Source organism: Phocoena phocoena, chromosome 4, assembly GCF_963924675.1.
Source record: "Phocoena phocoena chromosome 4, mPhoPho1.1, whole genome shotgun sequence".
NCBI classification, from domain to species: Eukaryota; Metazoa; Chordata; class Mammalia; order Artiodactyla; family Phocoenidae; genus Phocoena; species Phocoena phocoena.
The window spans coordinates 146451975-146464530 of record NC_089222.1 but is presented as its reverse complement, the minus strand read 5'-3'; the positions used below and the strand labels follow the sequence as shown (position 1 = coordinate 146464530).

The 12556-nt window shown below is 56.6% G+C and overlaps 1 protein-coding gene across 1 annotated transcript in view; it reads right to left on the bottom strand.

Moving 5' to 3' along the window:
* PCNT (pericentrin) overlaps positions 1–12556 on the bottom strand; it is a 95547-nt gene that overhangs the window by 13851 nt on the left and 69140 nt on the right. The window contains 10 exon segments of the mRNA XM_065875935.1: positions 271–825; positions 1299–1449; positions 1740–1962; positions 3002–3197; positions 3790–3963; positions 4887–4906; positions 4988–5081; positions 7329–7480; positions 10097–10193; positions 11082–11798. Coding sequence (XP_065732007.1) covers positions 271–825; positions 1299–1449; positions 1740–1962; positions 3002–3197; positions 3790–3963; positions 4887–4906; positions 4988–5081; positions 7329–7480; positions 10097–10193; positions 11082–11798 — 2379 coding nt within the window.

The window sequence follows — 12556 nt, the reverse complement described above, 5'->3', positions numbered from 1 at the left end:
GAAGACCTAGCATTGTTAAGGAGACAACACGCCCCAAAGCGATCTACAGACTCAGTGTGATTCCTACCAAGATCCCAAGGGCCTTCACGCACAAGCGGAAAAGCCGATCCTCAGACGCACACGGAACCGCAAGGGGCCCCGAGGATCCAAAACCACCTTGGGAAAGAACAAGGTCGGAGGACGCGCGCTTCCCGACTTCCAGCCGCCGCGCTGACCAAACCAAGGGGCAGCCCGGAGCCAGGACAGGCCCTCCGGCCGTGGCAGGCTCACCAGCGTCTCCCTGTCTGTCTGCCACCTGCTCCACTTCTCCGTGTCCGCTCGGCTCGGCCTCGGCTGCACTGCCGTCCTGGCGGCTCTAAACTCCCCCACGCTCTCGGCAGTCTCCACGGGAGGCCTCGGCGCCGCACTCACCTCCTGCTCCCTCTCCACGTCCTGGCGGTGCACGTGGGCCTCAGCCTCCAGGGCTCGCTGCCGCGCGGCCTCCAGCGCCACCTCCAGCTCCAGCACGCGGGCCTCGCAGCCCCTGAGCTTCTGCAGCAGAGCCGGCTGCGCCTGCTTGTCCTGCGGCCGCCGGCTCAGCCGCTCCGTGAGCAGGCGCTCGTGCTGCAGGGCCTCGGACAGCTCGCGGGAGCGGCCCTGCTCGGCCTCCAGGCTCCGCTGCAGCTCCGAGAGGCGGCCACGCTCCTGCGCCAGCAGCGCCTCGCAGCGCGAGGCCTCGATCTGCAGCTCCTTCCGGAGGTTGTCCTTGGCCGTCTGCTCGTGTTTTAGCGCCACGCACAGCTGGTTACTCTGAGCGCACTGCTTCTCCAAAGACGCCCTTAACTCCTGCATCGGGGAAAAGTGAGACGAGGCAAGGGCATCTAAACAGCTCCTGCAGCTAGAGCTTCTGACGTTATACTTTGGGTAGAAGGAGGGCGAGCAATAAATAACCCCTCTTCTCGTGGCTCCGCCGGCCTTCCTCGGGGATGAGGCGCTGCTCTGAGCACAGTGCAACGTCCCAGGTTCACCTCCCTCCCTGAATCAGGGGCTCCGGTGCTGCTGAAGGGCGGGCCCTCGACCCCCTCACGGTGCTCGGCTCAGCCAGGCCTACGGGTGGCCTCAGCGTGGCCGCACGGCTGCCGCACAGGACACCGGCCCGAGGCCTCCCCTGTGCACAGGCGGGGCCCCCATGCGGCTCTGAGGCTGCACTGCCCTCACGGAAGCGAATGCCCGGAGGCGGGGGCCGCACGTGCAGGGACCCTCTGAGCCCTGAAGGTGTAGCCCTGGCCCCTGGGCACAGTCGCGGCCGCGCACGTCACCTCCAGGGTCCTGGTGCTCTGGCCCTCCTTCTGCAGGCACTGCAGCCGCTCCTCCTCCAGCCGGCTCTGCAGGGCCCGCTCCTTGGTGCGCTCGGCCTCCAGCTGCTGCAGCGCGGCCTGCAGGTCATCCTCCTTACTGTCCAGCGCTGACCTGTGTGGGCCACAGGCTCTCAAGGGGACGCCGGCCAGCACCCAGGCTCCCAGGGCAGGGAGGGCAGGGAGGGCGGGCCCTGCAGTGTGCGTGGCCCCCCACGAGCCTGCAGGAGCAGAGGCTCCTCCCCAACACCCATCACGACAGCCTGGCAAACCGCGGCTTCGGACGGCATCTTTCACTTCAAGGCCAAGAACGTGGCAGGGGCCACGTGACTTCCAGCATTGTTCAGCCGGAAGCCTGAGGGCAGGACGGGGCTAGAAGTTGGAGCCTTGCCAGTGGGGCCGCACCTCAGCTGAAGGACCTCCTTCTGCGCCTCGTCGAGGGACTTTAGCAGCCGCTCCTTGTCCTGTCTACACTCGCAGAGCTCAGATTTCAGATCTCTGACTGTGTTCTGTTCCACCACCAGCAGCTTCCGGACGTTATTTGCTTTCTCTTGCTCTTCGTTCAGGGTTTTCTGCAGGTCGCTTACTATACATTTTTCCTGCTCAAGCTTATACACCAATAACTCAACTAAGGAAAAGATTAAATGAATTAAAATAGCATTATTCACGAGTCCAAAGTGAGCCACACATATGATTTTAACAAATCAGTAACAAACCAGCAAAGGAAGGGAATGTGTTCACTCTGGGGGGACAGGAAGCTTCTATGACCCAGAAGCCACTGTTTCTGATGGAACCCAGATACTCGGGACACATGCCTTCTGCTCACACCCCGCCAGCCTCGCCCTCGTGGCCAGTGAGCAGCCAGAGAGAGACACACGGGCAGAGAGCGGGCAGGACCACCCAGCCGTGCAGGTCATGCGATGCAACGGGGTTCCGGGGTTGGGGGGGCACACGCCCTCTCGACCCCTGCGATGTTCAGGCCCGGAGTCTCCCAAGGGCAAGGCTGGAGCTGGGCCGAGACAGACCTCCATGAAGCCCACCCAGCCCGGGCAGCTTCGCAGAGAACCCGCCCAGAACTAGGAGCACACACACCCACTCCTCCAGGAACCGAAACCAGAAGAAAGAAAACCGCGGACCAGGACCCTCGTGAACACAGATGCAAAATGCGAGCGAGTCTGGCCCGGAAGTGCCCAGCGTGAGGCAGCATGCCGAGGCTGGGGCTCGAAGGCAGGCGGCCCCACGGGACAGAGCCCAGGCCTCACCCAGCACTCAGAGCATCCCCAGGGCAAGTGGCAAGAACAGGAGGAGAGGAGATGGGGAAGAAAAGATAAGATAAAGTGTTCTCTCCCTGAAGGTGACATGAGTGTCTGCGTAAAAATCCCGGAGTTTAAATCAAACTCAGAAACCTGCCACAGGCCGCTTCAGCCTCTTGCGAGCCCCAGTGACCCTCACGGACGTGGGCCTGCGGCGCCCAGCATGCTGGCGCCAACGCGGCCCCCACCAGCTGCTCACCGGGATGCTAGGCAAGGCCTCCACCCTGACTGGCACACATTCCGCACTCGATGGCCTGGGGAGTCAGCGAGGGGCTCACTGGCCTGCCTGCCACCTCCTGACAGGTGAGTGTCAGGATCAACGTTTCGGGGACGCAGCCGAGAGACCACACCCACCCTGCCTCCGCAGCTGGTGCTCCTGGCGGCTCCCGCGGGCCTCCGCACTGGTCAGTGCCACGCACAGCTGCTGCAGCTTCTCCTGGTTCTGCAGGTGCGTCATCCGCAGCTGGGCGCGCAAAGCCTGGATCTCGGACATCAGGCTGCTCCTGTCCGACAGGCGAAGGTGCTCCAAGGACCTCTCCTGCAGGTCCCCCTGCAGATGGGGTGGCAGGGGATCAGGGCAGGGGAACATAAGACGCGTCAGAAGAAGGGGGTCCTGAGGGCTGGTGTGCCAGGCAAGAGCAGCTCCCGGCGTCGCTGCCACAGGAGGACGCAGGGGACAACCGTGCGGCATGAACGTGGGCACAGTGGCCCTGGAACCCTCAGATTGCACGCAGCTCTGCCCCCAGCACCTTGGTCTCGCTTGCTGGGCCCAGTGGACGCTCGCCATGCACCCTGCCCTCTCTTACGAGGGAACTGGCGGGAAGCAGGCTCCCACAGCCCTCGCGGTGTCGACCCTCCAAGCCCGGGCTCAGTGCTCACAGCCTGGAGCTGGGCCGCCTAGAAAGCCTCCTTTGCTTTCAAGGAAAGGCCAGTTACTTCCAGAACAGAGTGAGATCCTGAAGGAAGATAAGTGCACAGAGTTTTCCACTTCACGGAATTCACGCATAAAAACACAGTGTTATCTGTGGACTGCAGCAGGATTTGCTGCTCAGTCACTGCCTTGCTCTAAGGTCGGGCGAAACACGTTCCGTCACCCTCTGTGTCAGGGTGGGCTCCGGGGGGAAGCCAAGGCATGAGCTCACCTGCTCCTGGACCATCTTCTCCAGCCTCTCCAACAGGGAGCCGCAGCCCCCAGGGCCTAAGCCACAGGGCCGGGGCCACAGCTCGACTCTCAGTATCTCCCGCTCCTTTTCAAAGGCCTCTTGCACGATCTGCAGAAATTCCCCTCTCCAGTCGAGGCCCACATTGGAAGATTCCTAAAATATCGAAACAAAGAGCCCGTGTCCCTATAAACACATCCTGCAGGTTCAAACAGACCCACCCCGACTTATGGGGACACACAGACGCCCATGACCGCCTAGGGGCACGAGGAGCCAGCTCTGGGCAGAGAACCCCCCCCAACATGACGGGGAGGTAAGACAGAGTGAATGTCAGCAAGCAAACCTCTCTTCCGGCCGCTGCACATGAGCCCCGGGTCCAGGGGAGGCCAGGCCCTGAGTGGCGGAGACAGTGTGTGTGCGTGTGCCTGCGCGTGTGCATGTGTGGGGCATGTGTGTGCGTGTGTGCAGGGGTGGGGGGCATGTGTGTGTGCATGTGTGTGTGTGCATGGGCGTGTGAGGGGCGGGGGCGTGTGCATGTGTGTGTGCCGGGTTAGGGTTAGTGTCCACACAGGGAGCGGTGTCTATACGGGTTAGGGTTAGTGCCCACGCAGGGGGTGGGGGGTGTCTATACGGGTTAGGGTTAGTGTCCACGCGGGGGGCAGTGTCTATACGGGCCACACATGGGCTGGCTGTCTCCTGGCCACCTGCTTGGGCCCACCTGCCCCCTTCCCTTAAAGTTGGGGGTCTGCCCACTGCTCCGTCCACACTCCATGGCCGGCTGGCTTCCTTGCACACGGTTCAGCATCGGGCCCTCACCTCCAGGTTGCCCCTCGGCCCGGCCCCCATACCCATCTCTCCATCCAGAGCCTCCCTGCAGGGCTCCAGCCGGCCCCTTCCCCGCAGCCTCTCCTGGAGGCTGGAGCCCAGGGAACGCGAGTGGGAGGGTGGCTGACCAGGCATGGCCTCCCTGCCTGCTGCTGACCCGCCTCTTGCTCCTCTACTCCCACTTCTGGGGCCAAGAAAATCCCTCAACCAGGTCCATGCCCACTGCTTCTCGTCTGTATCCAGAAGGCCTGTACCTTCTCCCCCTTTGGGGGTCCTGGGGTGGGATGCTCCCTGGGAGCCGGTGCTGCCTCCAGCAGGCCCTGGCCCCCCATCGTGAGGCACCCGAGGGGGGCGCTGGGCTCGCCCCTGCTCAGGATGCTCGGGGGTCCACGGTATTCGGACAGGGCCAGGATGTGGTGGCTCTCGTCACACACCATCTGCAGCAAAGCCTGAAACGGACAAACATTTCAGAGAGGAGGAGAAGCAGCTTGAAACCTCTCACCGTCACTGCCCCGCTGTCACCCGCCAGGGCTCACCAGGCCGCCCCCACGGCCTTTGCACCAGAGACTAGAGTTGCTGCTCTGACCGTGAGGTTCTCAAACCTTCCTCCCCGTAGCTGTCACAGACAAGTAAACCAGCTTTGAGCGAGTGAACTTCTGTGTGAGCTGCTCCAGCAAAGGCCCCACAATCCAGCCATCCCGCCTGCACCCTCACAGAAGATGCTCAGCTCAGGGAAATCTACAGCCAAGTCAGCAAGATGCCAGGCACCTCCCCGGCCCTCCCGGGACCACAGCGCCCCACGAGGAGGGAGACCCGAGAACTGCACAGGGACACCTCAGGGGAAAGGCACCTGCGGATGGTACCAGGCCAGCTACTGGCCACTGCAGCCCTCTCACGCCCCCGGGGGTGCCCAGAATATGTGAACACAGGAAGGGGTCTTCCACCCCACCAGGATTTGGAGTGGTAGTTACAGAGTGATGGGACATGGGACCTGGGACGTGCACGCCAGCCTTCTGTGCTGCCCATGGAGGCTGAGAGAGGAAGGTGCACCCCACCCAGGGCCACCCTTCTGCATGGCTGGTGCTACGGCCAATGCAGAGCACAAGTGACTGTGACCGTCCTCACACTGCGTGTCAACACAGGTTCCCACAAGGGGCACGTTAGGGAAACAGAAAAATAGCAACGAAGAGGCCTATGACAAAGAATGACTAGTTACTTAACTAGAAACAGGTCTTCCTCTAATTCTAATGACGTGACCAAAAATGTGAAACAGTAACATAAAAGCGCTAGACACCAAACTGTGTACTGTGTTTACTTTACAAGCGGCCATCTTTAACACTCTACAACAATTTCACTTTAAAAACAATGTATGTGATACAGAACGGACACAAATCACAGCCCTGGGGAAGGAGGGGTGGGAAGGCGGGGAGGCTGTATAGTGGACCGGGCCGCAGGCCGTAAACACCTTCTCCTGGGTCATATAAGGACAATAAAAGGTGTTCTGAAAAACACCTCTGGAAAAGAACAGCTGTGACGAGCGAGGTCCTCCGCCCTCGCCAACCGGGCGCACGGCAGCCAGGAGGACGGACGTGGAGCGGCCCCCGGGCCACGGGCACGGTCAGGCCGTGAGATCCCGGAGCCTCCTGCCCTGAGGACCGCGGAGTCACAGGGGGCCTCGGCCTGCGGTCTCACAGCCGCACGTGAACCAGCCGGCCCGTGGGGTCCGTCTGCCCAGCTGACACGCGCTTCCCGGCGTGACGGACCTTCACCAGCGTCGCCGGCCTCAGGGCGGCCAGAGCCGCGACCGCACGAGGCTCCTGAGACTCGGCCCCGCGGCGAGCGGCCCCCGCGCCCCACTGAGGATGGTGAAGCAGAGGGGCCGGCAGGGACACACAAGCCGGCTGACTGACCCAACAGGCTGCTGCGGGGTGGCCGCTCCTGACTTTCTCTCCTGCTGCCTCAGCACTTCCGGAAAAGGCTCCAGGGCCTCTGCTAGGTCCCTTTCTTTCTTTTCTTTTTTAATAACTAAGGATCAAGTATTAAACCTCAAAGCCTAAGCATGAAACATTGTCATTAACAACCAAACTTTTTCCTTAAAAATTAGGAATTCTAGTATTTATGTCATATAAAAAATTGAGGAACGCACAAAAAGAGAAAACAGCTAGAAGACACGGCTCCAATTTCAATTCTTAAAGGAATAAAACCAGTTTCATTTCAAATACAATTTCAGAGAAGATTTTACTTAACATCAAAATCGTTTCCTTTGGGAACACTTACTATCTGAATTAGAGAACCCTCAAAGCGTCCTGGGAAAGCTTCCAAAGCCAAACAAGCAAAAACCACAACTGCTTCCCAAAACAGGGTCACGAGGTCTGGCACCTGAACGACACTCAGGAAGACCAATCCAGTTTCGCCTTGCGACTCGGGAGAGCGCCACGCGTGCAGGCCCTCTGGGCGCTGTGCTGTGACAGGCGCTGCGGGAGGAGCTGCCCCCGGCCACAGCGCCCGTGGCCCCCAAGCGTGGCCAGGCCCCACCTGGGACACTGTCCCTGTGGTCCTGCCACAGCGGCGCATCTCCCCCCTTGGAGCCGCTGCACAAGGCACAAAGTCGTAGCAGGGCTGAGGCCAGCGCAGCTGCTGATGGGTCAGAGGGGAGGCCCCTCGAGCCCCCTCCCCTGCTCCCCACCAGCTAGTACCTTCACTTGCTTCGGATGGACTTCCTTCTCCTTCCTGGCGCCCAGCGGCCGTCGGAACCCCCGGGGGGTGAGAGGCGCTGCGGGACCAGCAGTGGGTGCTCCCGGTCTTCCCGAGCCTTGGCTTAGTGTCTTTCCAAACCCCGCGCCATCACCTAGAAACACACCGCAGAGTCAGGGCCTAGACCCGCGACTCTGGTGGCGATCCTCGGGGACGGCCCCGAAGCACCGGGAGAGCCACGGCCAGGCCCTCTCACCAAAGGAAACATCGATGGACACCCCCAGACAGTAAAAATGTTTCATAAAAACGTAAGATGAGAGCTACACACGTTAAGTAAGAAAACGTACATTTTGCACATTTAGCATGTTAATGTCCGTGATTTGAACATAAACCCTCCTGGCAGCTCAGCTCATTTTCACAGACGCGATATGTGTTTCCTCACCCCCCACAGACGGGGCAAATCGGCAACTGTGCCGAGCGCCTCGGAGGACGGACGAGAGGGGCAGTGGGACACGAGGAGGGGGCTGAGTGGGAGGACAGGCCCAAAGCACCTGGCCGTGGGGCGGGGGTGCCTGATCTGGGGGTGGGTGCAGAAAAGCCTGGACTGGGCAGCCTGGCTGCGGAGCCCTCAACAGAGTCTCAAATTCGAGACTCCAGGAGCCTCTGTCTGATGGGAGGGGCCTCAAAATAGAACTCCTAACCTCTCGGAAGCATGCAGCTCCCTGAGCTGTTCCTGAGCCTTGAACTGTGGCCAGTCCAGGAAGGCTTGGAAGCACACACTCTGGAAAACGGAAGGAGGCACACGGTGGGAAAGCAGAGCCCACCATCCCCACCAGCACACAGCTCAGGGAGGGCAGGTGGATCTCGTGGAGCCACTGGCAAGGCCCCTCTGAGCACAGAGCTGCCATCCAGTGAGCCGTTCACGACTGCCCTCTCAGAAGTCTACCTTCTCAAACGTGCCAGGGAACATTCAAACACAAAAGACAGAGAGAAACAGAGACTCAGAGAAAGTGTGGAAGAAACAGAGTAAAGGCAGCAAACAGAAGAAAACATCAGAAAAATTAGAGCATCCCCAGAGAAATAAGAAGGGGAGTATCGTTCGGGAAACAAGGGTTAGGGTTAGGAAAGAGGACTAGTCAGAAACTAAAATAGCAAAAATAAAAAGAGTCAATACAAAGCTTAAGAAGTAAAGCTCTGAAAAACCCCTTAGAAATGAGAACAAGAATACAAACATGGAAAATGAGAAAATTAGTACAAGAGGTCCAATATGTGATCAATAAGAATTAACAAGACAGACGAGACAAAACCGTGGGGGAAATGACCAAAGGACGAAGCAGAGTTCTCGGGGTGGGAGGATGTGCTCCAGGGGACCATGTGCTGCTCTCATGACACCCGGGTCCAGGACGGCGGGCTCCACGCTCTGAAGGAACCCGACTCCCCACTCAGGATCAAGCCCAAGTCCAAGATGCCGACATCAGGAAGATGTCAATGTTCACACACAAAGTACCCGGCACACGCTTTGCCTCCAGAAACTTGTAGGGGGTCCAACCCGGAAAGCAAGGACCACGTCCAAGACGCAGGGAAGGCCGTCACGGGCAGCTCATACCTGCACTCAAACACGCATCCTCGAAGTGCAGACACTCGGCAGTGATGGGCAGAAAGTGCAGGTGGGGCCGTTTTAGGGGTACGGGAAGGGAGGTGTGTGGGGAGTGCTGCATAAATAAATACTAGAGCAAATTTCTGGAAGTTGAACATGACATCCTCAGGAGACGGCGACTCCAGGCAGGGAGACTGGACGAGAGGCTGCTCCTGGGACACACCTCACAGAACTGCTCAAATTGTTACACCACGCGGCTACTGCTGGGAAGAAGTGAGAGCACCAGCTGAAAAGCTGTTGGCCCCATTCCGCAAATGCCAACATGGCCAGTGAACTGGACTTCACTGCTGCCTTGTCCTCAAAAGCACCCAATGAGCCAATGGTGACTTTTTTCAAAAGTCAAAACACCTTGAGGTGACTGACTTGTAAAAATCTAACAATTATAAAAGAAGGTATAAGGTTAGAAAGTCATGGTGTGGCAGCCATCACAGTGAGAAGGATCCAGGCAAGACCACCAAGAACCATCAATGGAGGCCAAGTGGGTCCGAGCTTGAGGAAAGAACGTCCCAGGGTCTCGAAAACCTACCCAGGACATCGGCCATTCAGAAGGAACAGGATGAAACCTGGCAACACAACTGCAGAGTCTAAACTGACCCACATGAAGAGCACGGCACCGCCAGGGCGCTCACGGAGTCCCACGAGATGCACACATGCCGACAAACCTGCCGCGAACATAGAGCCAGCCTTCATGGGGTCCAGGCCCGAGCACTGCGCCAGGCACCTGGCCTGCTCTCAGCAGTCTCCAGCCCGCAAAGGACATCTGGATGCATGGTGGCAGCCACTGCTTGTTTCTGTAGAGAGCACTAACGGGACAAAATCTCAGTGAAGTATGCGGACGCGATGCTGCCCTGGGTCAGGGCGGATGTCCTGGCGTGGACTGGACACCATGAAATACACAGGGACCTTCTCAGGAGTCAAACGACATCAGGTCCTCAAGTAACAGAGCACAAACCCAGAGGGAGACAGAGACACAGAGAGAGAGAGAGAGAGAGAGAGAGAGAGAGCGTGCACACGCAACATGGCAAGTTAACACGGGACGTGCGAGGGGGGCACAGGGACTCTGCACCATTCTATACTCTGAAGCTGTAAAAATAAAGTTTGTGACTGACTCACTTTTTCCATCGCTTTTTCCTTCTAACCCAAGAGGAGGTGATCTTGACTTTTCTTGAGAATCAAGAGACGTTATGATAAAATCTTCAACATCTTTCTCCTGTTCAAACAGGTAGATGTTTAAATGGTCATAAAATGATAACGTGTTATATCATGGAACTGAACTTGCCAGATGGAAAACTTGCTAAGTCCTGAATTTATCATCTTCCCACACAGAACTCAAAGTGTTCACAGCTTGTGGACACGAGGCCATACGCTCATAATAATTTAATCAAGTTCACCCAGTTCTCTAGGAATAGTTTACAAAGTCCCTGGCAAATATTTCAGATTTTCAAAATTCTGCATGATGTATTAGCATATGGATATGAAATGGGAGCATATGGATATGAAGTGGTCGTATATGGATACCTTAAATTACACATATCCCGTAATTTATTTTTCATTTTATCTAATCTAAGATACACAAAATCTCAGTTATGTTAGATAAAGTATAACCTAACCCAAAAATAATATATTGAAGTGTTCTTGAAATTAATAACATTATATGTAGAACCTGTTAAACATGATATAGAACTGAAAATAAAACTAAAAAACATCTTCCAGACAAAGAACCCATATGCAGACCACACATGAAGATAGGTTTATGATTATACTTCCCAAAGCCAGTGTGAGTTAGCAAAGTTAGGCCTGTGGTGAATTTCTGAGTAAGAGTAATGCATTTCATGTATTTTTAAAAACAACCAAAGTGCTGTGAATGTTCCTATGACAGTAGACTTGGGTCCATCCTGCAGAACGCTGACTGTCCCTACACTTGTTGACCAGGGGGCTGCTCACGCAGGCCTGGCCAACAGGCCACAACAGGAGGTGAGCCAACAACGACTGCAGCTGTGACCCAGCCATCCACGTAGACACAACCCAGTGGGAACACACTGGGGCCTTGGGCATCCCATGGACCCAAACCAGGACAGCACCCAGGGAGACCACTTACCACAGGCACCCGCTGAGCATGGTCGTTGGTGGAGGGGGCCCCGTCTGCAGCTAATGGAGACCCCGCCCACTTAGGGGCCGTTCCTGCCGCTGACTCGCCCGGGTAACAAAGCAGCCCCAACTGGTCAGCCTGGAGCAGCTGGGTGCTCGTCCTGTCCCACAGGGAGGTGTCCAGACTGCACTGGCTCAGGGCATCCAAGCAGGGTGTGAGGGGCAGGCTAGGGGGGCACTCAGAGATTGAGTCCTTCCTGACGACCTCAGGGGAGCTCCAGGAGGACAGGTCCATCGTCCTGAGCACTTTCTTCAAGGGCTTGGTCCCCTGGGTGTGGGAGAGGTCACGGGAACACCCGTACAAGCTCCCCTGTGAGCAGAGTGACCTGTCTTGCAAAGCAGCCTGCTCTCCTGTGGAAGTATCTGGCACCTCGTTTCGTATCAACGAATCTTGATTTCCAATAATGTCAACTAGATCCCATGTGACATTAAATGCATCAACAGGAGATGATCTGTCAGTTTCTTCACTGTTACTGGAACTATCACTCGCATTATTTTCTAAAACATGTGGAGATTCCAATGCCTGTTGAAATCTAAAGTCCTCTGTCCTGACGTTTTGGAAGCTCATGCAATGTACCAGATGGTTCAGTTTTTCTTGAAGTTGTTTCACCTGATCTATGAGATCAACTTTCCGCAGCTGACAATCTTCCAGTAGTTTTTCCTTACCCTACAGGTAAAAAAGAACACGCATACAGTAAAATAAGTGAATTACATGTTGTCGCGTTTGTTATTTATGAGCCAATTTCAGAGACTGTCTGAACAATTAAGGATAAGATTCCATGATGAACCCTTTGTCCCTCTAGACTCTTAAGATTTCAAGTTTTTAAAAATCCTATGAAAGACAGACTCAAGGCTTAAAGCTCATTGCCTAAAAGGCAACTGTTGGAGAGGCTCCTAGAAGGATGGCAGAGCCGGCAGCACCGGGAACCCCTCTCCCGCCTGGGCAACTACTGCACTGGCAGAATGCACCTGATGTAACTATTCTGGAAGTCTGCAGTCTGCTGAAGGCTTGCAAATTCCAGGGGAAGATTTGGAGGGTTAAACTGCTCTCAGCTCTTAGCACAGGAACAGCTACCCATTCCCCACCCCAGGACCCAGGAGGCAGCTGTACATGTGTCCCTGGAGCATCTTGCAGGACCTAGGGTGGGCAAAAAGGACCCTGTCCTCCAAAAACTGGGAATCAGCTCTGAATGATGCTTCTGATCACAGAGGAGCAGGCAGAGAGGCAGGAGGCCACGGCTGTTGCACCTGCCCCCAACTGTTCCAGCCCCTGCCCTTCTGGCTGAAGTGACTTCCAGGGGATTGAAAGGACTGGTGCCCCTTTTTCCCCACCACTGCATTTTTCTCTTTTTCCCTTTGGGGAAAAATTTAAAACTAGGACATTCAAAATCAACTGCATATACAGAGGAAATTCTAAAGTGAATG